Below are 26,443 nucleotides of genomic sequence, written 5' to 3'. Positions count from 1 at the left end.
AAGGCCGAATCTCTGCTCCCGACCACCCGGGGTCGGTGCGGCGGGACACTCTCCACCAGATTGGCGAACTCAGGCTCTGCGCAAGCCCTCTGGGGCTAGCCGCGTGCCTGTGACCCAGAATTCTTGGGCCTTGGAAGAGACCATGAGCTAAGCAGGAGGGGGGAGCCCGGCCGGCGCGGCGGCGTTTGTGCCGTTAAACGGACCGGAAGTTCCCGTGAGTCTTTGCCAGGATTCCCCTCCCATCGCTGAGGAGTGGAATGTTCCGACTCCTTAAGGGTCTGGGACGCAGACTCTGTGGCCTTTCCACTGCCGGTGTCGCGAGCTGGTTTGTGTACCCAGTTAGGGCCTGTCTCGCTAGTTTCTCGACCGATGTTCCGGGGAAGCGTAACTGGATCGCGGCGGGTGGCTGCGGCCAGGCGGGCCTGGGGGCGGGCGCCTTGGCCATGTGCTCATATCTCGGGACCGAGATGGAGGAGCGCGTGCATCTTTGTCCGGCAGGGCCTCCGCGGTCTGGGAACCCCTCCCCCCGGGCTCGCGGCCGGGAGGGAGTGACCCCGAGGAGGACGGGTAAGCGGAGCTGCATGCACCCGAGGGCGCGGGGCGAGGCTCGTAGGGGGGTCGCGAGGGAGGCTTGCTCGGCTGTCCTGATGATCTCGTAGGAAGTGCCGTCAGAAGCGATAACTGACGACTTTTACGCTTATCTGATGCGGTCGCTGACACCTGACGCTTTAGGTGCCCGTAGCTGCCAGTCTGCCCTAAATGCACGTCCTGATTCTTGTTTCAGATGGCTGACCCAATGGTTTTGCAGACGGGAGCAGCAGCCGTCCTCGAGGTAAGATCCGGTCTCTGTGGACTTAATAAGGTTAGCTTAGCTGTGTCTAAGGTTCTTCCACCCTTAAACGCACGGATATTGCTTGATGACTTGCCGTTGTCACTTTCATACATTTGATATAATTATGCACGGCCTCTTGGCGTGTTTGGGACGATTAGGTTGCGGCCCCTGGCCTGAAACGAGTTTTGTCTAAACCGCGTCTGTGTTCAGTAACAGATACCTTCAGGCAGGTTTAGCCAAAGCCCAGGTCCCTGGGGCGGTACTAGGAGTGGTGAGGTGCTTGGCTGCTCTGATGAGATCACTTAATAGGAAGTGCCGTCAGAAGCGATAACTGACGATAAAGTTTCCCGACTGACTGCAGTCAAGGCATCCTCACCAGTTGCCGGTGCCCGGGAGTTCGGTGGTCTGGACTGTGACCCGTAATTTCTATATTCACCCAGGTTGCCAACTAGTGAGGCATTGCCAGCGCGTGATCACCAGCCACCGAGTATGGGAGCCTGGACTGAGGTAAATAATCTTTGGACTGTAGTTGAGGAGGCTGAGGTGTTGAATCATGAAGTTGCTATTGGACCATATGTTGGCAGTTTCGTCTGACTGACCTAGTAACTTGACCGTTATCCACCGAGTATCTGAGAATGATTTCGGTTCATGTGTGGACTAGATAGCAGAGTGACCCCAGGAGTTCCTTTTTATGTCCTGGCTGTAGAGTCCTGAGCAAACTTTCTGCTCTGAGATGCTCTGAAAATCGAAAGCCTTAGGTGTGTAATGTTTAAAATAATGTGACTGAATGGAAGTTGAAACATGTAAAGATGGCAGTTATGACTCAGTCCCTACGGACTGTTGAGGGGATGGATGTGCATTTGTATAGCTGTGGCTGTCAGTACAGTGGAAACTGCTTCCAGTTGCCCTTAGCTGGCTGTCCACAGGTGCCTTATCCATCCCTCCAGGGTCTGAGCTCTGAAGAGTGGTGACCAGCAGAGTTTTAGAGCCGGCAGCAATGGCCGGAGCATCCCAGCCCACGACAAGGTAAGACCTGATCTGGACCATGACCGTTCTGCATGGTAGAATGGATGAGCAGCTAGTTTTGTTAAAATGGTTTTGCAAAAAAGGATATCAATGATGAAATTACCCAAAAGAAGCTGGAATTACCGGCAGATTGTGTAGTGGTGAACCTATGGTTTTCTGAGGATATCTTTATGCTGTGAATGACTATTCTGGGGAGTATAAAGTAAGATTCACTGATACTTAGTTTCCTTGCAGGCTAAGCTGCAGCAGGGGCAGAATTTGGAAGTTGCAAGGACCAGTGGCAGCCATCAACTTGGACGTGGAAAATACAGGCTTCAACGTTTTGTTTTGTGCTGAGTATCAAAGAGGACATTCTTATTGTGAAAGAGCTGAGAAATGGATTTGGCAGCTTTTCTCTGTGACAGTGGAGTCATTAAATTCATAGTTTCCTAGTATTGTCCCTTAAGCAAAAGTAGCTTTTTGTACTTGTAAATATTGTATGCATATGTCATACTGGGTGAGAGAAACTTCCTGAAATTTGTAACTCCATGTAGTTACCATAGGTGTAATAAAAGGATGCTCTTTTGTATTAAGTTCTTAGAAATGTGTATTTTTGAAGAAAAAGTCAAGTGTGATCACTGCTGACAAATACTGTTAGGTCTCTAAGTCGTGTCGATATTAGTGGTCCAATTAACTCCTTGTAACCTTCCCTTATGGTCAGTTTAAGGTGTTCTCCCCTCTTGAGACTTACGGCAAAAATCCCAAAGCATTTAAGGCATCTGTACACAGTCCCTGTTCCTCTGGGCTCTGTCCACTGGCATGAGCTTCCTCTCTCCTGAAGCCCCACCCCCATCCCCACCCAGACTGCAGCATTTGATGCCCCAGTCTGTAAAGGTCTTGGCTCCCTGGCATCAGATTAGAAGCTTACCTAACCCTCTGTTTACCTGAGGGGCCCTGGTTCACCAACATCATGGCCAACATCATGGGTACATGAATAATTTTCTCCAATTCAGCAATCAGCTGGGCTTTTTGATTGGGCCTGAATGGGTAGGCTTAGGGTGTCGGAAAGGTGGGGTGGAGACTTGCTTTCTTCCCCTCCTCCCAGCTGTGGTTGCTCGGAGGCACCTCATCTTTGTGGTCCTGGGGTTTGGGGAATGTGCTCAAATTTTGGGGACCTCATGGGAAGGAATTTTATGAGAAATGGTCCTTTTGAAAGGAAGCAAGGCTCACTGTGGTCTGTACCCTAGCAACAATCACCTATGGGAAGGTCTGGTAATCTGCATAGAGAATGGGGTTTTCTGAGTGGGTCATATTTTGTGCATGTGCTGGTCTACCCCAGGCTTGCTAGGCAGGCTGCCATAAATATAGGCGGGTTTAGGAAATAGTTGGTCCCCTGGGTAGGCCCTGGGATCACATCACAGACAGAAAGATGGACCTTGTAGATGATGGGAAGTTTGTTTCAAGGAGCCCAGGGTTCCACAAGGAGATACCCTTTAGTCCAAATGGAAGGGGGACTCCTGGGGTCTCTAGGAGCCAGTCCCCTCCCCCAGCCCTTGACCTGGGGTACAGTCAGCATCTGGCTGGGGTTTGGTGGCCTGAATATCTGTAATTCAGGATTGGAAAGTCCTGGGTTAGATGGAGGGCCCCTGCTACACTCCTTTCCTGGGGGAGAGCTCTCCGGATTCACAGTAGCTCAGGTTTCCAGCACCCTCAACCTGCTGCAACCACAGGTCTAGGGAGGCTAAGGGTGGATTATTTTCAAGCCAGGGATGACTTCTCAGGAACCAGAGGCAGCAGACATGGGTGGACGGGGGAGATGGAAAGGACCGAAGAGGAGTTAACAGTGCTCCTTTCCCAGATGGTTTCATCTGGCTTCCCATGGGGATGGGGGGAGGTGCTGCCCAGGCCCACTGTGGAGCTTCCCAGGAGCCTCAGCCATCCTATCCCAGGAGGAGTGACTTTGGCCCACACTCCCCTGTCACGTCTGGGTTGCACCTACAGTTTCCCTGTGCTCCTGGTCTCTGGCAGGGGTTTCGGGGCCCCCTCCGGGATCCTCTGGGCCCAGGGCCTCATCCTGGGTCTCATGCCCACTGCCTGGGCCCTCGCCCAGCTCCAGGATGGTGGGCAGGTGGCCCTGCTTGGGGGAGCGCTTGCGTAGGCTGAGCAGGAAGGGCTGGGGCAGCGAGAAGATGTCCACGTTGTTGCCCAGGTCGATCCACGTGACGCTGGGGAACTTTCTGGGGTCTCTGAGGGCGTCAGTGAGGTCGCGCAGCAAGGCCCGCGTCAGCCGGTTGCCGTTGAGGGCCAGAGTGGTCATCCGGGGCAGCATGCTGAGCGCCGGCAGCAGCTGCAGAACCATGTCATCCGTGAGGCCCGTGAAGCCCAGCTCCACACTGTCCACCTGCTCCCCGCAGCGCTGCAGGTAGCTGGCCACCCGCTCCAGGTCACGGGAGGTCAGCGGGATGCCTGACAGGTCCACCGTGTTGTCTGGAGGGCTCCCGGCCAGGACCGCCTTGAGGCTGAAAGGGAGATGGGACAGCAGGGTTCGAGCAAGAGCGGCAGGCTTTTCTCGGGAGGCCGAGATGGGTCACCTCCAGGAGCCAGCCTCCACTCATCCCTGTGACTCTAAGAGGCTGGGGACCCCAGGCCCCTTGCACTGCCCCACCTCTCAACCTGGCTGCCCAGCAGGCAGAGGCTGGGGACCCCAGGGGAGGCCCCAGTGACTAAGGGTACCTTCAGCAGCCAAACGTCTGGGTCTGCTCTGGATTCCTTTCTTCCTACTCATGTGACCTTTAGATCCTTAACCTCTGTGCCTCAGTTATTTAGCTGAAAAATGGAGCCAACTGGGTACCACAGGTTGTCATGTGAAATAGGAATGCATTTAGGACAGTGCCCTTTAGAGGAGGTGGCGAATGGGCGAGTTCCCTACTCCACTCAAGAGCAAAATAAGATCTCGGATGCCCTTTCTTCAAGACCACCTTCTGGCCAGAAGGAGGATCCTTAGCGAGAGCCCACAGGACAGCAGGCAGGGATTGGGGGTGGGTGCAGGGGCCCGGAGCCTGGTGGGAGCTGCTTTCTACCCGCTTCCACTCCCCACCTCCACCATCCCTTGCTCTTCTGCCCTGCCTCTTGCTCTTCTTGCTCCAGACCCAGATCTCCTGGTCTCCAGGTACCCAGGTAAACCCAAAGCTCCAACTCTGGGAAGGACAGGGAGGTGGAGGGGCCCCAGATGGCAGCTTGGACTTCCTGTTGGCCTCATAGGAGAAAGAACCAGGCCGAGGTAAGAACTTGCTAAGAGTTCCAGCAGAGGGACCACAAGTGCAAAGGCCCTGAGGCTGTTGGAACTCAGCGTGTCTGTGAGCCAGCAGGAAGGGCACCCTGGGGGACACAGACCAGGTGTGAGTCAGCGGGATGGGGCGCCCCCAGTGGGAGTGAGGCTTCTGAATGGAGAGTGGACTGAGCATGCCCATGCCCTGGGGAGACAAAAGGCCCTGGGTCCCAGCAGAGCTCACAGCCCAGCTTCTCCCTCTGCAACCAGCTCACAAATCTCCTGGCCTTCTGGGTTCCATGGGTCCTGTCCTGCACTCTCCCCACACTTGGCCTCACCTTGGCCCAGCTGGAGGCCCCTGTGCCTACTTTCTCCCCCTGGGAGGGGCCTTGAATAGTCTTCCCCTGGCTTGAGAGTGGGAGCGGTATCCGGAAGGGAAGGGGGACCAGAGCTCTTCTCTGTGCTTCCCCTCCCATCCCGCCTGCAGGAGCTGGAGAGGAGCCTGCGCACCAGGACCCCAGGCATTCTGCCCCGTGATTCATCCAGAGTATGTTCCCCTCCTCTTGCTCCTATGATGCTGTCCTGGCCCTGGTTCTGTGTCCCAGTGTCCCCTCTGCCCCCAGGGTGCAGGCAGCCACACAACCTCTGAGGGTCCTCACAGCTGCATGAGCCAGGGACGTGGCTGGGGTCTGGGACCCTGGGAGACATCAGGAGGGCTGGTGATTGGTGGGAGGAGTGCCCACATTCAGCCCCCACTGCATAGATCAGGGCCTGGATGCCAGTGCCTCTCAGGGCTCATGCCCACCTGGAATGCCCCCCTCCACCCCCATCAATCCTTCTCCTGCAAGCAGCTTGTGTCCTCTCCCCACTGCCCTGGGAGGGGGTGCTCCACCCCCCAGGCCCAGCCCAGCACAGCTGACTGGGAGCTGCCCTTGGAGGAGGAGGCTGGGCGGGGGCGGGACTCACCAGGCCTGGGGCTTCCTCTTCACCAGCCCGCGGTGGCGCCTCCACTGGGAGTGGGGGCTGAGGTGGTATGTCAGCTGCCGGCACAGCTTCTCCATGGTGCCCAGTGCATCGCCCTCCTGCAGACCAACCACAGGTCCCTGCGTCACTGGAGCAGGTGGGGAGCCAGGCCCCTTCCCCCACCTTCCGCCACCCGACCCGGGCTGAGCTCGGTTTGGAGACCTGCTGCGCTGGCCCCTGGTGGCTGCCCGGAGCAGGGGGCAGGGGGTGCAGACTCATCTGCACACTGGTTTTAGTTTCTGTGAATTAGTTGCTGTTGTGAATAAACCTGCTGCTGCTGCTAAGTCACTTCAGTCGTGTCCAACTCTGTGAGACCCCATAGATGGCAGCCCACCAGACTCCCATGTCCCTGGGATTCTCCAGGCAAGAACGCTGGAGTGGGTTGCTATTTCCTCCTCCAATGCATGAAAGTGAAAAGGGAAAGTGAAGTTGCTCAGTCATGTCCGACTCTTAGCGACCCCATGGACTGCAGCCTATTAGGCTCCTCTGTCCAAGGGATTTTCCAGGCAAGAGTACTGGAGTGGGGTGCCATTGCCTTCTCCGGAATAAACCTGAGATTTCTATAAGAGCCTGATTTCAGGTGACACCTTAGCCAGGGTCATCACAGTCCCTGCTTCTTCCCGACGCCCAAGGCTGTCCTGCTCACCGGCTCCCCTCACAAATGCCCGCTGGGCCCCTCCCAGGTGCTGGACACTTGCTCTGCACGCTGGGAGCAAATGTCCTTGCCCTCATATTTCACACGACAAAGAGGACAGTGACATCCTTTACCATGTCTCTTCTGCCGACATCAGCAGTGGGAAAATAAAGGAATGCAGGCCCAAGTCTTCCCAACCCATTTCATCCCCCTTCGTTCCCTGTCTGGTCCACCAGCATTTGAGCTCGAGACCCTGGGTGTTATGGCCTGAACTGTGTCCCCCCAAATTCTTAAAGTCCTAATCCCCAGCACCTCAGAATGTGGCTGTATTCAGAGACAGGGCCTTGAAAGAGTAATTAAGATAAAATGAGTTCATCGAAATGGGCCCTAGTCCTATATGACTGGTGTCCTCATGAGAAGAGACCAGAACACAGCTGTGTACAGAGGACAGACTATGTGAGCACACAGGGGGGAGACGGCCGTCCGCATGCCAAGGAGGGCAGCTTCAGAAGAGACCAACTCTGTTAATGTCTTGATCTTGGACTTCCAGCCTCCGGGTCTGTGAGGAAACACACTTGGGCTGTTTTAAGTGGTATTTTTGTCACGGTAGCCCCAGCAAACAAATACGCTACGTTAGGGGACGCAGAGGGCAGATTTTAGAGACTCCTGCTCTGTCCAAGGGTAGTCAGTTCAACAGAGAGTCTCCAGCCTGAGAGACTGAGTGGCCCACAGCCTGTGCACTCACCAGACGGTCCAGGGCCAAGGACCAAGGCCGCGAAGTGCCAGGTGTGGGTGCAAACCCACTTGCAGATGGCAACGTGATATGGTAGGTCAAACATTAGAGTGGCCAGTGCCCAGTGGGGCGCCTGACACAGAGTGGGTGCTCGGTGAAGACCAGCTTGATTATTACCATTGTCATCATTACTCTGCTAGCAAGAGGCAGCACACAGCTCTCCCCCTTCTTCTGATGTTTGGCTTTCCGAGGTTTTCATTACTCATCTGAGTTCATTATTTTCAACCTTGGTCTGAAAATATTAAGTGGAAAATTCCCGAAAAAACTCATAAGTTTAAAACTGCACTGTCCTGAGTAGCGTGATGAACTCTCATGTTGCCCGGTTCCATTCTGTTGGGGACATAAATCATTCCTTTGTGTGGTGTAACCCACACTGTGTATATTACCTATACCGTTAGTATAGAAAACACACTTTTATACAGTTTGGTACCATCTGTTTCAGGCATCTCCTGAAGGTCTTGGAGTGCTTCCAGGTGGCACTAGTGGAAAAGAATCTGCCTGCAATGCAAGAGATCGTATTAGATTCAGGTTGGAGCCATGGGTTGGGAAGATCCCCTGGAGGAGGGCATGGTAACCCTCTCCAACATTCTTGCCTAGAGAATCCCAGGACAGAGGAGCCTGGTGGGCTACGGTCCATAGGGCTGCAGAGTTGGACACAACTAAAGCGACTTAGCAGGCACACATGAAGGTTTTGGAACATATTCCCCAAGGATGGATCTACCGTACTGAGTAGTTAAGAGTATAGACTTGATCCAAACTGTGTGGATTCAAATCCTTGCATTGTCTCCTCCCGTGTGACCTTGGGCACATCGCTTGACCTCTCTTTGCCTCTGATCCTCATCTGTAAAGGGTTAAGCAGGATAGGGGAGCAACCAGCTTACATGGGGCCATATGGAATTGGAGGGGCCTATGGGGCCTCCAGCTGGGGGATGTGATTGGATTTATGGGCTGCGGGTGAGGACAGGTCTGGCATGGACACAATCACCAGCCTCTGATTAAACCCCTGGCCAAGGAACGAGCAGAACAGGCAGACAGGGGCATCAGTCAAATATCAAAGAGGCAGAGGGAGGGCCCAGGGGACATGAAATAATGGAGAAGGCTCGGTCAGAGAAGCAGGAGTAAGGAGAGCCCTGGGCACCAAGAAGAAGGGGCTGGTGGGCTCAAACACCCCACTGGAGACTCCAGTGAGGAGGTGCTGGCCAGCACAGGCTCAGGGATGGTGGTCATGGTGCTGGCCGGGGTGAAGGCCAACTTCTAGGCCAAAGGGAGAGGGGAGGATGGCCCATCTAAGCCAAGGGTCTGCATGTGGGATTCTTTCACAATTCTTTCTTTATTTAGCTGCTCTGGGTCTTAGTTACAGCATATGGGATTTTCGGCTTTTGATGTAGCATTTGGGATCTTTAGTTGTGGTATGCAGAATCTAGTTCCTTGATCAGGATCAAACCCAGGCCCCCTGCACTGGGAGCACGAAGTCTTAGCCACTGGATCATCAGGGAAGTTCCCTGCCCCTAGGACCCTTCCACATCAGTATCACCCACAGCGTTAGAAAACACAGCTGCCTGGGCCATCCCCAGCGATGGGTGGGCACTGGGACTTTTAACGCCTCCCCCTGACCTCAGCCGAGATTCCCCTGTGCTGCCAGGTGGACCAGTGGGGTGGGATGTGGTAGTCTGCCCAGGATCACCCCTGGGACCACCCGGGCTATTCCAAAACTGAGAAACAAGCTCCTAGCCCTAAACTTAACCTCTGACCACTTCTCAGGGGTTCCAAAGTTGGGAGCCATAGACTGTCCCTCAAACTTCTCGGCCAGAAGGAAGAAACAGAAAGCTCAGTTCTGTCGCTCAGTCTTATCTGACTCTTTGCAACCCCATGGACTGCAGCATGCCAGGCTGCCCTGACCATCACCAACTCCCGGAGCTTGCTCAAACTCATGTCCATTGAATCGGTGATGCCTCTGTCGTCCCCTTCTCCTCCTGCCTTCAATCTTTCCTAACACCAGGGTCTTTTCCAATGAATCAGTTCTTCGCATCAAGTGGCCAAAGTATTGGAGTTTCAGCTTCAGCATCAGCCCTTCCAGTGAATAATCAGTACTGATTTCCTTTAGGCTTGACTGGTTTGATCTCCTTCCAGTTGAAGGGATTCTCAAGAGTCTTCTCCAACACCACAGTTCAAAAGAATCAATTCGTCGGCGCTCAGCTTTCTTTATAGCCCAACTCTCACATCCATACGTGACTACTGGAAATACCGTAGCTTTGTCTAGACCGACCTTTGTCGGCCAAGAAACAGAAAAAGAGGCGGCAAAGCAGCCGCCGCAGTGCGCCGGCATCGCCACCAGGGGGCAGCCGCGCATGGGCGTGAGGCCTCCAAGCTGGGCCTGTGCTCTTGTTTACTAAACAGGGACCGGAGACGTGGTCAATTTGCACGGAGCCTGAGGCCAAACGTGAGCCGGAGTCGTCAGGTGTGAGAGCGCCTCCGCTTGTCTGAACTAAGATTCAGTGACTTATATTATCTACTAGACACTGGGCACTGCCTCTGGCTTTGCCTATGTCCCAATCCTGTAATCACAGCCATTGCATGAGATGGGTGCCCCTGTAATCCGGCTTGACAAATGCAGAAACAAGAAGTCGACGTGAAGGCTGGCATCAGGACGCAAACCCGGCAGTCACTATGAGGCTGGGCTCTGCTCTGCCCTCAGGTAATGAATCTTTCTCCAAAGTGAGTCCAGGGTGCTTCTATCCTTTGCAACTAGGAAAGCTCCAAGCAAGCTCACTTAAGTTTTCCCACTCCAGGCCTCTGCCTGCAAGAACAGCTAAGCAGGTCCGGCCCGGTGGTGGAGGAGGAGGAAGGAAGCAGGGAGGCAAGGAAGAAGGAGGATGCTGGCCGTGTCCTCTTACTCTGAAAGTCGTGAGACCCAGCAGCCCCTGTGTGGGACCAGACCCCACTCCCAAGCCACCGCTGACGGTCCAGAAGGGGGCCCTGGAATCCTGACTTTAGACAAGACTCCTTGGGGGCTTAACCCTGAGACATGGGGAGAGGGGGTGGGGAGGGGGCAGGAGCAGAGGTGGGGGGCAGGTGTCTATGCTGGTTGGGGTCCCAGGGCCTCTTTCCAGCTTGGCTGCCACTGGGCCCCACGAGCCCCCTCAATATGGGAAGGATAAGCCCTCTTCCTGGCTTGAGGCAGCCTGCATGGGCTTCTGTTACTTGCAACAGTCCTAACTCACAGCAGAGGGTTGTGGCAGGCAGGTTGCGGAATCTGCTCTCTATGCTTTCCTCCCACTCGTGGAAAAGGAAGGAGGGGGAGGGGTGTGGCATAAGTTGGGGTGACTGGGCACCTGCCCAGTGCTGCAGACCAGAGGCCCCCGGGAAGACCCTGTTTGAGGGGTTCACTGACCTCTCAGGGGAGAGGCCCACGGCAGACCTGCAGGCCCCTCCAGGCGGGGTCAGGCCCCTTCCGATGCCATCTACTGTCTTCACCCCCGACCCCAGGGGATAACAAGCAGAGCCTTCCACCACTCTGAACCCAAGACTTTCTCATTCATTCATCAAACATGGCTGCCCTGCCTACTGTGTGCTGGATGCTGCTCCAGACAGCGAGACTGTGCTGGGCTTTCTGTCTACTCCTCCTCCCATCCACTCTCTGTCCTCTGTGCTGGACAGGCTGAGCTCTTACGGACAGACCGCATCACTGGCCCTTTTGCTTCTGACTGCCAGTGTGATCAGCTAATGGGAGGGAGGTCAGAGGGCAGGAGAGAAAGGCCTGGGATTAACTCTTCTTGTTCCTGCCCTGCTTCAGTCAGCCTCCAAGACGGCCCCACAGATGCCAGACTCCTGGGTGTGTACAGCCTCCTTCCACCCTCATCAGGGCTGATCAGGCGATCCAGTACGGCAGTGACTGCATGTGACGTCTGAGACTGGCTCAGAAGACACTGCGCTTCTCCCTTCCTCTCGGGCGTCACCCGCTCTGGGATAAGCCAGCTGCCCTGACATGAGGGAGCTCAAGCAGTGGACGGGCCGCGGGCAGAAAGCTGAGGCCTCCCGCCATTAACCATGGGGGGTTGCGCCATCCTGTCAGTCCCCTCCAGCCTCCAGATACTTGCAGCCTCGGCCAGTGTCCCGAGCCCCCAACTAGATTCCGAGCTGCCGCTGTTCCTAAATCCCCCCGCCTATAGAGATGGTAAAACGATGTTTTAAGCCACCATATTTTAGGGTGATTTGTTATGAAGCAACAGAAAACACAATAAAGTATAACAAAGAAACAAAGAAGGAGAAAAAAAGGAAGATACAAGGCGGTTTTGGGAGAGGCGTTCTCCTCCCGGCTCTGGCAATACAGCTTTGCCCACGGCCCTTCCTCGGTAACGACTTCCTGATGCTGGTCTCTGGTGTCTCAGTGGCCCCGGTCCATGGTCCATTCCCTTCTTCCTGCCCACAACCCTGGAAATAGTCCCTTATTGTTGCTATTCAGTCTCTAAGTCAGATCCCTCTGTGCGACCCCATGGACTGCAGCGTGCCAGGCTTCCCAGTCCTACACCATCTCCTGGAGTTTGCTCAAACTTATGTCCACCGAGTCAATGATGCCATCCAACCATCTCATCCTCTAATGCACGATGGAATGTGTCGCCTGCTTGTGCCAGGAGCAGGATGACTGTGAACAGGCGGATGTCCTCTCTTGCCCCTCCAGAGTTTATATTCTAGCGGGCAGAGCAGACACTAACCCAACAAGCACGTAAGCAAAATAATTTCAGAGAGGCCAGTGAGTGGAATGAGAAAATAAACGGGGCGTGAGGTAGAGGCTGATCAGAGACCTACTGAAGGGAGGCTGGGCAAAGAAGGCCTCTGAGAGGCAGTGCTTAGGCTGAGTCTGAAAGGAGGAGAGGAGAGCTGGAGCAGGAGGCAGCAGAGTCCTGAAGGTTGGAGAGAATCTGGATGCCGCAGGAAGAGAGGAGAGTGGGGGCTGGAGCAGAGTGGGAGCGATGGGAAGGGAGATTCAGGCGGGTCCAGAGGAGGGGGTCCGTGAGTTTCTTAAATATAGCACCACACAGAAGGCTTTTCAGGAGGTACCTGGTGACGCGGTTTACCTCTGCACAGAAGGGCAGAGAGGGCACGGAGCCAGGAGTGGAGCCCAGGGTCCAGCTGGAGGCTCTTCCAGCAGCCTGAGGAGGGGGGCCTTGGACATGGCCCCGACACATTAGAGAACTAGGACTGCTGGGGCGTGCTGACCAGTGGACAACATGGGTGCCCCGTCTAAATCGCCCCGGGTCCACTGTTCCCGACTCTGTGCCCAACTCTTCTCTGCTGTGCCCCTGCCTGGACAACCAGCACCTGCTGGCTTTGCAGTGGCCACCCTCTACCAACCCACCCCACACCTGCCCTCCTCGTCTAGCCCTCCATCTAGGAGACTTGGCACCAGACACTCTGGAAGCCAGAAAGAAGGCCCTAGACAGAGCTCCAGATGGGAGTGCCGCCCTGGAGCAAGGTTCAGCTCCCGGGCGCCCAGGCCAGATGCGGGGTGGACCAGGAAACCACCTCTTGCTCTGATCTTGGTTCTACCCTAAAGTGGAGGCCGCCCAGGACTCCTCCACCCTGCCCTGGCTTCCTGATGCTTCCTCCTGCTACAAGGAAGCGTGTTTTTAAGAAACTGCTGGAAATTGAGGGATGGGAGAGAAGAAACCAAAACAGAGAGGAAAGCCCGAGTGGGCAGCTGCCCTGCTGTGGCTGTCCCCTCCCTGCCCCGGTCCCGGCCTGGACTGTGGAGCCAACGGGAAGGGGAACAGATCTCCCCCGCCGAGGGGCTGGGCCGCGCCCACAGAGCCTGGAGAGCCGTGGAGCCAGGCAGGAAGTGGACCTGAGTGAAGCGGGTGGGTGTAAAATGACACTCGGTCCAGAGAGGAAGACCAGTGGATATAGTGGGGAGTGTGGTGAACTGAACGGCGGGCAGGGCCGTGGCTACCCTCACACAGCACCTTCGTGCAAACTAGACAGAGCTTAGCTCTCGGTGGACATGGTCCTGCCCCCATGCCCACGGCTGGTGGGCAGAGAGAGGGCTTGGACTGCTGTCTCCTCCTGCCCCACCCGCTCTGTGCACGTGTCTTTGTTCAGGATGCAAACTATGCAGATGTACATGGTGGGCCTGGCCCCAGACAACAGAGGTGGCTGCTCAGCTGCAGGCCTTAGCATTTTCCAAGGGCAGCCAACATGGGGATTGTCCGGATTTGATGCACCTGGCGGGCCGAACAAAGCCAGTACTGAGGGTGCAGGCGTATAGCCTTTACCATGGACGCTGGGCCTCAGGTGCCTGCATGAGGGGCCTGGGCAGCATTGACCAGCCCCCCACCCTGGGCACCGGGCTATTCTGCCCAGGAAGGCGCTCGCCTCACACCCCAGACCTGGCTGGCCTCAGACCATGGCTGCCCTACCGGCTTGGGGCAGTGGATGTAGCGGGCCAGGCTGATGATGAGGTCGTGCGTGATGGGGTCCACCAGGTTCCTGAAGCTGGCATAGCGGTACAGGACGTCATCCAGCGAGGTCGACTCCATGCCCAGGTCCTGCAAGAGGGGACGATGGCCAGAGATCAGCGAGGCATCCCCTCCCCTGCCCTGGAACCCCACCCAGCATACCCGCGGCAGTCTGTGGAGGTGGGTTTCAGTCCCTGGGGTTGTAAAGAGACACAACTGAGCGAGTTTTCACTCTGTGTGGCAGGCAAGGCTGGGAAGGTAGGAATTGGAATTCAGACTGTCCATATGTGGATGAGAGACCTCTTCCCTCTTGGGGTCTGTTTCCCCACCTGTGAAATGGGCAGATGGACCATGCCAGCAGTTACCAAATTGTGTTCCAAGGTCTTGGGGCTGATAAGATAAGAGAGAGGCCAAGGGTCAGCAAGTCTTTGGGCCCAGCTCTCAGCAGAGCCGCTCTGCTCGCTGTCCTTCAGTTTTTTTTTTTGTTTTTTTTTTTAAGGCAGTTATATTGCCAAAGTCTGAAAAACCTGGACCGGATGGCTGCTTGGGTTTCTTGGGTTCCTACCAGCCCTGCCCTATCTTCCCACCCCCGTCCTCTCAAGGCCAGTAGAGGTCATCCCATCCTGGAAGGACCAAGAAAACCCGACCTACTAACCCAGGATGCCGGGGCAGGTGTGGGAGGATGTACGTTGTCCTTTCCCAGGGACCCCCACCCCCAGGGCCACGTCCCCATCCTCGCTGTCAGTCTGGACCCCTCCCAGCCTGCTGACAGTGGCTGCGTCTCTCTGGGCAGCTCTTATCTGGAGTCATGAAACTGTTGTTGGGGAGGGGGCTGAAGGTGGAAGGAAGGAAGGGGGTGGGGAGGGGGTCTCCCCAGGAAGGCAGACGTGGCCCGGATCACGCGCTCTGGGTGAGTCACGGCCACCCCGCCCTGTGAATTCCAGCCGGGGTGGAGCTCCCAAGGTCCCAGGGTGCCGGGTTATGAGAAGCTGCAACAGGGAAAAACCAGATGGGGCCAGAGAGAGGCTGCTGCACTTTTATTGCTTTATTTCTTTACTTCGACCCCACCTCCTGGAGGAAATAGCCACCAACTGCAGTGTTCTTGCCTGGAGAACTCCATGGACAGAGAAGCCTGGTGGGCTACACAGTCCATGGGGCGCAAAGAGTCCAACACGACTGAGCGACTAACACTACACTTTGGACCCCACCTAGGTCCATGGGGTGCCTGTGCTACTTCAGAGCACCTCACACATCCCGAGGACCTTGGGCCACTTCTGGCATCCCTGGTGTCCTCTCCGTGTCCCCCACCAAGCCAGTGTACTGCAGACAAATATGTCATGACCGCGCTGCCAGTCCTACTGATCCTGCCCACCAGGGGCCTTGATGCTCTGCTCTGGCTGCGTGTGGGGGTGGGGGGATGGGGGGTGGAGGAATCACATCCTTATGCGGCTCCTCCAGGCTGCCCTGTGCATAGCTTTGGCCTGGGAGGGGCTGGTCTGCCTTGCAAATACCAGGCAGTGAGGAGAATCCTGACTTCCTCATTATGGGTCTAAATGGTGCAATCTCTAGGACCTGGGCACATCAGCAGGTACCCCAGAGTCACCGCTGTGGGCAGCTTGGCACGGAGAGTATCCCTGGCCTGGGATCAAGCGGGTCAATGGCCAGCATGTGCCATCTCAAAGAAGTAGGGCCCCCACTTGAGCTTGAAGAACCAGGTTTGGGGACTCACTCCAGCGGGAAAGGTGAGGGGTATGGCTTTGCAAAAAGCAACCAGAGATTCACACAGTGTTTCTCAAAGCATGAGGGGCGACCCTCAAGACCCTTCCAGGGGTTCTGTGAGGTCCTCTTTGCCAAATCAGCATGATGTACATTTTCTCTGTCGACTTCAACCAAAACAACTTACTGCAAGAGACTAAACACAGAGCAACAGGGATGAGGATTCAGCTGTCTTCCAAGCCAGCCACACAAGAAAGAGATTCACAAAACTATGAAACAGTGTGGCTCTCTTCACTGTATTTTTTCTTTTGGAAAACATATTTTCACGAAAATTTACTTCTTCCACATGCAAGCTTATTAACTTTATTTTTATTTATTTTTTAAAAAGAATTTCTTCTGGGCTTAGAAACATCAAAGCCTTTTATTTTAAGATTTTTTTTTAATGTGGACCATTTTTAAAGTCTTTATTGAATTTATTACAATATTTCTTCTGTTTCGCGTTTTGGTTTCCTGGCCACGAGGCACGTGGGATCCCAGCGCCTGACCAGAGGAGGTGGAGCCCACACCCCCTGCACTGGAAGGAGAGGTCCTAACCAATGGACCACCAGGGACGTCCTGAGCTTATTAATTTTAAATGAGTGAATAAATAAATATTTAAAATATTTCTTTTGATTTCTTCTAGGTAGACAGCCTTTATTAGATATGACCCATACACAAAAAACCTCTTTGAGGCCCTCCATAATTTTAAGAGTGTAAAGATTCCTCGAGAAATTAAAAGTAGAGAATTCCCTGGGAGTCTACTGCTTTCAGTGCCGTGGGCTCAGGTTCAGTTGCTGGTCAGGGAGCTAAGATCCTGTAAGCCACATGTGTGGCCAAAAATAAATAAATAAACAACATTAAAAACAGAACTACCATACAACCCAGCAGTCACACTTCTGGGTGTATATCTGAAGGAGACGAAAACATACTACCAAGGAGATGTCTGCATGCCCATGTTCACCGAGGAGTTACTCACAACAGCCAAGTCAGAAAGAATCTAAATGCCCATCAGTGGATGACTGGATACAGCAGATGTGGTCTATATAATACAATGGAATACTATTCATCCACAAGAAAGAAGGAAATCCTGCCATTTGCAACAATGTGGATGGACCTTGAGAACATCGTGCTCAGTGAGATAAGGCAAAGACAAAGACAAATACTGTATGATTGCACTTAAATGTGGAATCTAAAAAGAACTGAACTCTGAAAAACAGTGCACTGGGGATGGGGGAATGGGAGATGGTGTTTAAGGTTCGTACTTGCAACAGGAAGATAAATAAGTCCACAGTACGCTGTTAAAGAAATGCACACAGGTCAGCCATGAAAGACACCAGAAGTGTTATAAACATCAAGCTTGCTAAGAGATAAGACCTTAAGTGTTACCATAGAAGAAATGTTATTTATGTGACAAAAACAGGGGTGTTGGCTAATGCTACAATGGTAACCATACTGCAGCATGAATGTATCAGACAATACAGTATATGCCTTATAACTGTTATATGTCAGTTATATCTCAATTAAAAAAAAGAGATAGAACGTATAAAGAGGGCTGCTACTGCTAAGTCACTTCAGTCTTGTCCGACTCTGGGCGACCCCATAGATGGCAGCCCACCAGGCTCCCCAGTCCCTGGGATTTTCCAGGCAAGAACACTGGAGTGGGTTGCTATTTCCTTCTCCAATGCATGAAAGTGAAAAGGGAAAGTGAAGTCGCTCATTCGTGCATGACTCTTTGCGACCCCATGGACTGCAGCCCACCAGGCTCCTCTGCCCATGGGATTTTCCAGGCAAGAGTATAGGAGTGGGGTGCCATTGCCTTCTCCGATAAAGAGGGCTCTTAATGCCAAAAACACTTGGGGAACTGCAGGGATGGAAGCAGGGGGTACCCTAGGAGACAGTACGATTCACCATGGTCAAAGTTTGGAAACAACCCAAGCGCCCATCAACTTCCATAGGCACATGCATAAAAATGTGGGATATGTCTGCAATGGAATGTTATTCAGACATACAAAGGAACAAAATATGACATATGCTACACCGTGGCTGATCCTTAAGGACTTTATGCTAAAAGAAATCAGTCACAAAAGGAGGGTTCCACATGTATGAAGCAGTCACATTCATAGACGCAGAGTCTATGCATTCATGGACGCATAGAATGGTGGGGGCCCAGGGGCTTCCGGGGAGTTGCTGTTTCAGGGGATTGAGTTTCAGTTTGCAAGATGAAGAGTTCTGGAAACAATAGTGCGATGGTTGCACAACGATGTGAATGAGCTTAATGATACTGAAGCATAAAAATGGTTAAGATGGTAAATTTTATGTGATGTGCTTTTTTTTTTTTTTTTAATGGGCTTCCCTGCTGGCTCAGCAGTAAAGAATCTGCCTGCCAGCGCAGGAGACTCCAGTTGGATCCTGGGGTCAGGAAGATCCTCTGAAGAAGGAAATGGCAACCCACTCCAGTATTCTTGCCTGGGAAACCCCATGGACAGAGGAACCTGGTGGGCTAAGTTCATGGGGTCGCAAAGAGTCGGGCAAGACTGGGTGACTAAAGAACAACGCCAACAACTTTTTTTTAAAAGGTCCTAAGACGCAGGGGGGCAAACACAGACACCTTCCTGGGAAAGGAGGGAGCAGAAGGGGGCATGTTTATGGCAATTATTTTTCCTGCCTGTCCCACCTGGTTACCACAATTTTTCCCAGTGTGGGTATTTCTAGCTGTGGGTAGTTTCTTTAAATTTTCCTTCCATTTCGGAGTTTTACATCTACAAACATGGACTTTTCAGAGCCTGTCTCCTCATCAGGAAAGCCGCGCTCTGAGTATCTCTTGCCTTTCTCTCTTCCTGTGTTCTGCCCACAGCACACTCCCGTGGAGGGCCCAGGTTTGCCTCACAGACCTCCTGTCCTGCAGCGTCAACCCCATTCCCACTGCCCCTAGTTAGGACTGTGTGCTGGCTAGCATTCTGAATCCTTGTGATTCTTATTTTCCTCGTTAATCTCCCTTTTCATCTCGCCTTGTTGTTTTCTTTCCATCTCAGTTTGGCCTCTTTTCGTGACATTCTGTGCTGTTCTCACAAAGTTCATTTCCTCCGGAACCTGCCATAGATCATTACAGAGTCAGGGTCCGGCCTCCACACATTTCCCTGACGCACAGGATTTTTTCCCCACTTGTTCACCCTTGAAGGAGGGGTGATCTAGTGAGATCCCCCCACCTATCAAGTCTAGTGTGATGCTGTGATTTACAATACATACACACTTGAACTTTCTGGCACGGAGCTCCTAAACCCTTAGAATTTCCTAAATGATGAGAGAGACAAAGGTGCCTTTTGTTATGAGATGACGTTTTAAAATGTTTTTTGTTAATGAGGTGACTTTTGGAAAGTCCCTTGGTCATCTGGGAATGGGGCTGGTAGCCAGGGGAACCAATCTTGTCATTAGTGAAAGTGAAGTCGCTCAGTTGTGTACAACTCTTTGCAACCCCATGGACTATAGCCTATGAGGCTCTTCCATCCATGGAATGTTCCAGGCAAGAGTACTGGAGTGGGTTTGCCATTTCCTTCTCCAGGGGATCTTCTCCACCCAGGGATCGAACCCGGGTCTCCTGCATTGCAAGCAGATGCTTTTACCATCTGAGCCATGAGGGAAGCTCTTGTCATTAGAGGTTGGGAATTTCAGTCCAGCCCCTGACCTCCAGGGAGGGTACGGAGGATGAAGAGAGTCAGTCACCAGTGGCCAGCAAGGTCATCAGTCACACTGACTGATGAAGCCTCTGGAAAATCTCCACAGTGCAGGGTCCAGAGAGCTTCTGGGTCTGTGAGAACAGGAGGGGTGGAGAGTGGACACCAGTGGGGTGTGGAAGGTCCTGTCCCTCCCCACACCTAGGTCTGTGCCTCTCTCCTATCGAGCGGCTCCTGAGTTACATCCACTATGTTAAACTAGTGAGTAGAATGTTTTCCTGAGCTCTGTGAACCACTGAAGCGAATTCATCTGACCTGAGGAGAGGGTCGTGGGAACCTACAGCCGAGAGCTGGGCGGTCAGAAGCACAGTTGGCCACCTGGACCTGTGATTAGAGTCTGCAGCGCCGGCTGTCCTGTGGGACCGAGCCCTTATCTGCGGGGCCAGACGCTCTCGCTGGGCGAGTGTCAGAACTGCGCTGAACTGCAGGACACCCAACCTGCGCGGGGTAACTGTTCGCTGTGGTGAGAACCACACCCACATGCCGAACTTCTGACCTTCCTGGGGGAAGAGCTGAGTCCACCTCTCAGGTTTTTGGTTTGTAAGGAGGCCAGCTTGGCGGGAGGCCACATTCGGGACACTGAGCTAATGCAACTCTGACCTTGGGGAGGGGTGTCTTTGCCCATCACCATGGACTGGGTCTCCCATACTTCAGAAATGAGGTCTGCGGAAAGCCACTATGTGGTCAGTATCCCAGGACCTCCCTGTCCCTGGCCGAGCACAGGGGCCACAGTGGACTTCCGGTGGCCACGGCTCTGGGGTTTCCCTCTTCTGCCTGCCTGGTGGAGGCGGCGTCTGAGGGCCACTTTCTCTGAATACACACAGAGAAGCACGGGGAGGGTGCAGGCAGGGGAGGACTCCAGCAGTGCTGTGTCGACCCCCAAACCGTCACTCTCAAGGGGAAGGGTGGCCACCTGACTTCCTCAGATTGGGGAGAAGGGCTCCCTCTCCCCCAGGAGGCCTCGACTTCCTGGGGGAGCCGGGTGGCCCCGTCTGTCTCAACTGAGCAAGAGGGAGATCCTCCCAGGTTGCCCACCTGTCTCTGTTTTCAGGAATTTTCAGCTTTTTTTGGTGTGTCTCCTCAGGTATTTTAGGGGAAAGCTGGGGGAAGCCACACAGGAGGCTGCCACGCACACGCTATTTTAAACCACAACCACCCCCTTCCCTTTTAAGTTCCAGGTTTCAAGGCTGTTCCCAGGAGGGAGGCCCTGCAGGAAGCGAGCTTGTCTCTGTCTCACTCTTCCAGGCATGAAGCTGCGGCTTCTGCAATAACACAGTCTGGGGAGGGAGCAGGCGGCCGGGTCCGCATATTAACCAGCAAAGGTGGACAGCTGGTGCTGGAGCCGCCGGAGCCTGTGCGCTCGAGCTCTCGTGCTCGGGGTGGGTAATGAGGCTGTGAGCAAACAGGGTCCTCCCGAGGACAGTAATTAGTCCAGAGGGCAAGCAGGGAGCCGGCAGGCTGCCAGTCTCCTGGGCCCAGTGCATCAGAGGTTGCTCCTCTGGGGAAGGACACAGACTGGTTACTGGCCTCGCCTGGGTGGCCAGCTCCGTGTCCCCTCCCCCTTGACATTCTAGCAGCCTTGAGGATTCCCAGGAGAGGGACTGAACTGTCGGGTGCCTGCCAGGGGAAGAAGCTAGAGGATCTCCACGGGCAGGGACCCCGTGCAGACACTAGGCAGCTGATCGCTGAATGAAGACAACGGCCTCCAAGGAAGGTGGCAGCTGTTGTTCAGTCGCTCAGTCACGTCTGACTCTTTGTGGCCCCATGGACTGCAGCATGCCAGGCTTCCCTGTCCTCACTATCTCCCGGAGTTTGCTCAAATTCATGTCCACAGGGTTGGTGATGCCATCCAACCGTCCTCTGTCACCCCCTTCTCCTCCTGTCCTCAATCTTTCCCAACGTCAGGGTCTTTTCCAGTGAGTCGGCTCTTCATATCAGTGGCAAAAGTATTGGAGGAGGAATGGCAAACCACTCCAGTATTCTTGCCATGAGAACAATACAAAAGGAAGGTGGGCAGAGTCTTAAAATGCCGATGGGGATGGAGGAGACACCTGGGGCCAAGCACACACAGGGTGCAAGAAACTGAAACGGATGTACCAATTAAATGGTAGCCTCTGAAAGACAAGTCTGCACTTTTAGTCCCTGGAATGTGTGAATGATGTCTCATTTGGAAAAAGGGTCTTTGCAGATTCATTGCCTTAAAGTACTCAAGATGAGATCATCCTGGCTTATCCAGGTGGGCCCTGAACCCAACAACAGGTATCTGATAAGAGACAGATACAGGGGTGAAGGGGATAGGAAGATGGAGGCAGAGACTGAAGTGATGGAGCCACAACCGTCAGCCTCAGGGGAGGCTGGGCTTGACTTGAGACTTCTGATCTCCAGAACTGTGAGAGAGTAAGTTTCTGTTGTTCTAAGTCACCAACGAGTTTCTCTTGATGGCTCAGTAGTAAAGAACCTACCTGCCAATTCAGGAAGACATGGGTTTGATCCCTGGGTCTGATTCCTGGGTCAGAAAGATACTCTGGAGTAGGAAATAGCAACCTACTCCAGTATTCTTCGGGGGATAATCCCATGGACAGAGGAGCCTGGTGGGCTACAGTCCACGGGGTTGCAAAGAGTCAGATGCAACTAGACAATAACAAGTCACCAAATGAGCAGTCCTGGGAGACAACAGATGGAAGCGGAGGTGACGTGTTTCTCAATGATGCACCTGGGTGGAAAGAAAAGGTCAGACCGAGTGGGCTGGAGCCCTTTTCTCCTCTGACTGCTGCTGACCTCAGGCAGGAGCACAGCTGCAAGCACCTGGGAGCATCACCGGCAGAAACGTCCTTGCTGTTTTCACCAGTCCTGGGTCCTCTCTGGATGAGTGTACCCCAACACACTCTCCCTTGCTGTCTGCTCCCAGAGGCGGGACTGGGCTGGTCAGAGATGCTCCGTGAGATGGCTCCAAGCCCAATATGAGAAAGAATATTTAAAAACAAGTGGTAAAAGAAATCAATGGGCATCCCTGGTGGCTCCATGGTAAAGAATCTGCCCACCAGTGTGGGAGACTTGGGTTCGATCCCTGGTCTAGGAAGATCTCACATGCTGTGGAGCAACTAAGCCAGTGCCCCACAACTATTGAGTCTGTGCTCTAGAGCCTGGGAGCTGTAACTACAGAGCCCGTGCTCTTCAACAAGAGAAGCAGCTGCAATGAGAAGCCGAAGCACTGCAACTATAGAGTAGTCCCTGCTCCTCGAAACTACAGACAAGCCCACGTGCAGCAACAAAGACCCAGCATAGCCAAAAATAATTAAATAAATAAAATTGTTAGGAAAAACACATTCTGACACACGCTCCAACAGAATGAACCTTGAGGACATTATGCTAAATGAAGTAAGCCAATCACAGAAGGGCTCAGACTGTATTATTCCACTCATGGTCCCTGGAGCAGCTGAATCCATAGAAACAGGAAGTAGGATGGAGGCTGCCAGGGGCTGGGGGAGGTGGTGCAGAGTTGGTGTTTAATGTGGACAGAGTTGTAGTTTGGGAAAACGAAGAGTTCTGGAGGTGGATGGTTGCATGACAATGTGGATGTGCTTCGTGTCACTGAACTGTACACCTCAACGTTGGTTAAAGGAAGTTTTATGTCATCTATGCTTTACTACAATTAAAAAAAATCAAGTGATGAGTTCACAGGCCCTGGAGGTATGTAAGAAGCAGAGAGATCTCTTAGCTCAGTAGTGGCAGGATTTCTGTACCAGGAGGGAAGGCTCTCTAAGGACACTCTCTCCCTTCTGGCTCCCTGGGAGTCGTCATTAGTGTGGCCTTGGATGCAGGATCCTGGAGCCAAGGGTGTACAGTGTGTGCCGTCCAGGAGACATCCAGGAGGAAGCTGAAGAGGTGGGGCCTCGAGGGAGGAAAGCACTGGGAAGGACCATGAGAGGAGCAAAGACAGACAGAACCCAACCCAGACAGGAAGCCACCCGGATGGGGGAGCTGGAGGAGGAAGAGTTTGGGGGTGGGAGGTGGAGGTGGAGGACTGCAGAAAGGAAACTGGAGGACCCTGGAGACCACCCCCCTGGAGGTGGCACTGAGCCTGTGACTCCCCTGTTCCCTTGACAGTGTCCTTAACTCAGACGAGGTTGAATCAACCAGGACCTATGGGAGTGAAGCAGCTCAGATACACTCAGAAATGTGTCAATCTGGCATCTCACACATTTGTAACCTTTTAGAGGATCAAGTGGGCTTCCCATAGAAACTGCCTGCCAAAGCAGGAGACTTAAGAGACTCCGGTTCAATCCCTGGGTCGGGAAGATGCCCCCAGGGAGGGCATGGCAACCCACTCCGGTATTCTTGCCTGGAGAACCCCATGGACAGAGGAACCTGGTGGGCTACAGTCCATGGGATAGCAAAGACACAACTGAACGAACTTAGCGCCCACACACAGAGAGTCAGGTAAGTCAGAGAACCTAACAAATGAGACCTGTGTTCCAATTTGAAAGGGGTGAGTGAGTAACTGAGGTTGGGCTTATGATTTTAAGCAGCCCACTGAGGGAGGATTTGGCCAAGTCCGTGACAGTTTTGAAATGTTTAACAGAACTTCATATCCACCCTATTTATAAGCTTAATATGTTACATTTTAAGAACTTCTTAGGAGCTTGGGAAAGTCCTGCTTTTTAGGAAGGCTATTTACAAACTTTGGAAAACTGGACATATTAAATTTGTAAGATCACTAAGATATCTAAATAAATTTAGTTAACGATGTTATAAGCCTCCTACCCTTAAATGTGACCACTGAAATCTACTAGATTCATAAACAGAATAATGGCATTTGTAGATTAAACTTAAAATGTTAGGGAAATGGTAGGCTTTAAAGTTTTTCAGTTCAATATATTGAATCATAACTGAGAAAATCAAGCACCCATGAGCACTGTGTGTATGTGTGTGTATATATATGTGTGTAGGGCAAATGTGTATGTACATGTGTGTATATGTGTATGGATGGGTGTGTATACGTAAATGGGGTGTTTGTGTGTGTGTGTGTACAGTTTGTATGTGTGTATATATTAGTGTGTGTGTGTGCGGAGCATGTGGTATCTGCACAAAAAGGCCCCAAGGACCCTGTAAACCTCCCAGGGACACAACAACGAGGCCGAAGTCGGTTGGTAGGCAGCTATCCTTGTCCTTGTATCCCTGGGGAAAGAGGCATTGAGTGCCCACGCCCATGCCCACACACCCAGACTTTGAAAACAGCAAACAGCAAAGCAAAAGTCACGAAAGCAACCTCCACCGTGGCCTCTCCTTGAAGGAAATGCGCCAGTGTTGGCCTGCTTGCTGGCGAGGCCACTCCTGCCGGGTGCAGGGGAGGAGCTGGAGCCCAGGAGATACTCGCAGGCCCTGGTGGCAGGCCCCCCCCACCCCCGTCCCCGCAGGACCCAGTCACCACTGCCCCCTGCCTGCTGGCCCACCTGACTGAGGGGCAAGGATGGGCTCTGGTCCCATCGCAGAGCCCATTCTCATCCCCCAGGCGTGGCTGGTGACTCCTGCGCTCCCATGACCACGGGCCCTGCGGGGTCTGAAGGCGGGCAGGCGCCCCTCCTCAACCATGACAAGTGCCCGCGGGTCTGCTCTCCCCCCCAGGATGCAGCAGGGTGGCTTCATGGCTGCGTGCTGTTTGTGTTTTAACTTTGAAGTCTTTAAAACAGACACCCTTTGCACAAAGCAGGCCTCTGGAAACACATGTCTGACCGCTGCCAAGTGTAATTCGATTAAAATCCAAGAAGCAGCAGTAGCAACAAATAAATAACAAAAGGACGCTTTCTCTTCAGAAAATCATAAAATCAGCTGCAGGCCCAGTAGGCCTGAGGGGGTCTGCTCTGCTCTCTGTGGTCATGGGTCCACCCAGGCTCTGCTGGGGAATGATAGGAGCCCCCAGGTCCAGGCTTGAGTTAACCCCTAGGTCAGTGTGGCCCTGGGCACCCTCCTGTCCCGCTGCACGACAGCATCCCCAGCTACAAGTGAGCTTGTCATCAGCTCTTTCTTCCCAGAAAGTGGGAGAGACCAGCAGAAGAGGCCTGGATCACCAGGGTTTGGAACCCAAAGAAATTCAGCAAAGAGCACTGCATTCCCCCATCGGACCTTTCAGCTACTGTGCTTTATGACTCTGAAGGTTGGTGGCATTCCCACTATTATACTCCCCAGTCTTCCTTTCCAGTCCCAACCAGCCCCGCATCTTGTGGGTCTGGGATTCTACAGGAAGACTGGGGCCAGCGGGTCCCTGAGGTCTACCGGCTCCTCCACTCCACGGATTCTCAGCACTCTGTCATCCATCCTGAAGCCTCCAGATCTCTACTTAGGAAATAATCTGTCGCTGAAGCCTTCTGAAGCGCACTTAAGCCCATTTGTCTCTCTTGTGGTTAATGTTGTCCATTTTAAATGAAAGGTTTGGTCCATTGTGGAGGGAAATGTTGGTGACAGAGGTGGGGGGGGGGTGACTTCCAGGCTCCTTCTGTCTGGCTCCCTGACAACCTGCTTTCCAAGCAGGACACACCTCATGGGGACAGCCTGTTTCTCAGGGTGAGAAGTCAAGGATCTGAGGGCTGTGAGCGAGTGGCAGAGACGGGGGCGGGGTGGGCCCTGGGATTTCTTACTCCACCTCCCACAGCTGCCAGCCCTTGGAGCACATATGTAAGTAAAGGTCGTCCAGAGAAACAGAATTGATAGGGTGTGAGCGGATGAGAGGGAGAGGAGGGAGCGAGGTGTAAGGAACAGTGACCGTGGGATCTGGCCGATCTGAAAGCTGGACGGCAGGCTGGGACCCCAGGAAGAGCTGCTGCCGCCACCTCCCCTAGCCTAAACTCAGCACCCCTGCCCCCAGCCTTTCCTCGCAAGGTCTTCAACCAATCGGACAAGGCCCACCCACACTGTGGAAGGCCACCTGCTTTACTCAAGGTTGACTGATTTAA

The 26,443-nt window shown here is 53.5% G+C and overlaps 1 protein-coding gene, 1 long non-coding RNA gene and 3 other non-coding genes across 5 annotated transcripts in view; 4 read left to right on the top strand and 1 right to left on the bottom strand.

Annotated features, from left to right (window-relative positions):
• Nucleotides 1–329: 329 nt before the first annotated feature.
• Nucleotides 330–2,386, top strand: LOC138084034 (uncharacterized). The gene is made up of 5 exons (XR_011145193.1): nucleotides 330–567; nucleotides 785–832; nucleotides 1,273–1,339; nucleotides 1,780–1,858; nucleotides 2,093–2,386. It is a non-coding gene; the product is annotated as an uncharacterized lncRNA (long non-coding RNA).
• LOC138084882 (small nucleolar RNA SNORD49) lies at nucleotides 641–707 on the top strand. Its single transcript, XR_011145285.1, has one exon. It is a non-coding gene; the product is annotated as a small nucleolar RNA SNORD49 (small nucleolar RNA).
• Nucleotides 1,118–1,189, top strand: LOC138084881 (small nucleolar RNA SNORD49). The gene has a single exon (XR_011145284.1). It is a non-coding gene; the product is annotated as a small nucleolar RNA SNORD49 (small nucleolar RNA).
• Nucleotides 1,947–2,020, top strand: LOC138084916 (small nucleolar RNA SNORD65). The gene has a single exon (XR_011145315.1). It is a non-coding gene; the product is annotated as a small nucleolar RNA SNORD65 (small nucleolar RNA).
• Nucleotides 2,387–2,746: 360 nt separating the features above from the next.
• The window catches only part of LRRC75A (leucine rich repeat containing 75A), a 33,934-nt gene continuing 10,237 nt past the window's right edge, over nucleotides 2,747–26,443 (bottom strand). The window contains exons 2-4 of the mRNA XM_068978775.1: nucleotides 13,969–14,097; nucleotides 6,072–6,187; nucleotides 2,747–4,356 (exon numbers count right to left, since the gene is read on the bottom strand). Coding sequence (XP_068834876.1) covers nucleotides 3,816–4,356; nucleotides 6,072–6,187; nucleotides 13,969–14,097 — 786 coding nt within the window. The 3' untranslated portion in view covers nucleotides 2,747–3,815. The remainder of the gene's footprint in view (nucleotides 4,357–6,071; nucleotides 6,188–13,968; nucleotides 14,098–26,443) is intronic.

Source organism: Capricornis sumatraensis, chromosome 8 (assembly GCF_032405125.1).
Source record: "Capricornis sumatraensis isolate serow.1 chromosome 8, serow.2, whole genome shotgun sequence".
Classification (NCBI taxonomy): Eukaryota; Metazoa; Chordata; class Mammalia; order Artiodactyla; family Bovidae; genus Capricornis; species Capricornis sumatraensis.
This window is presented reverse-complemented; position numbering and strand designations above follow the sequence as displayed.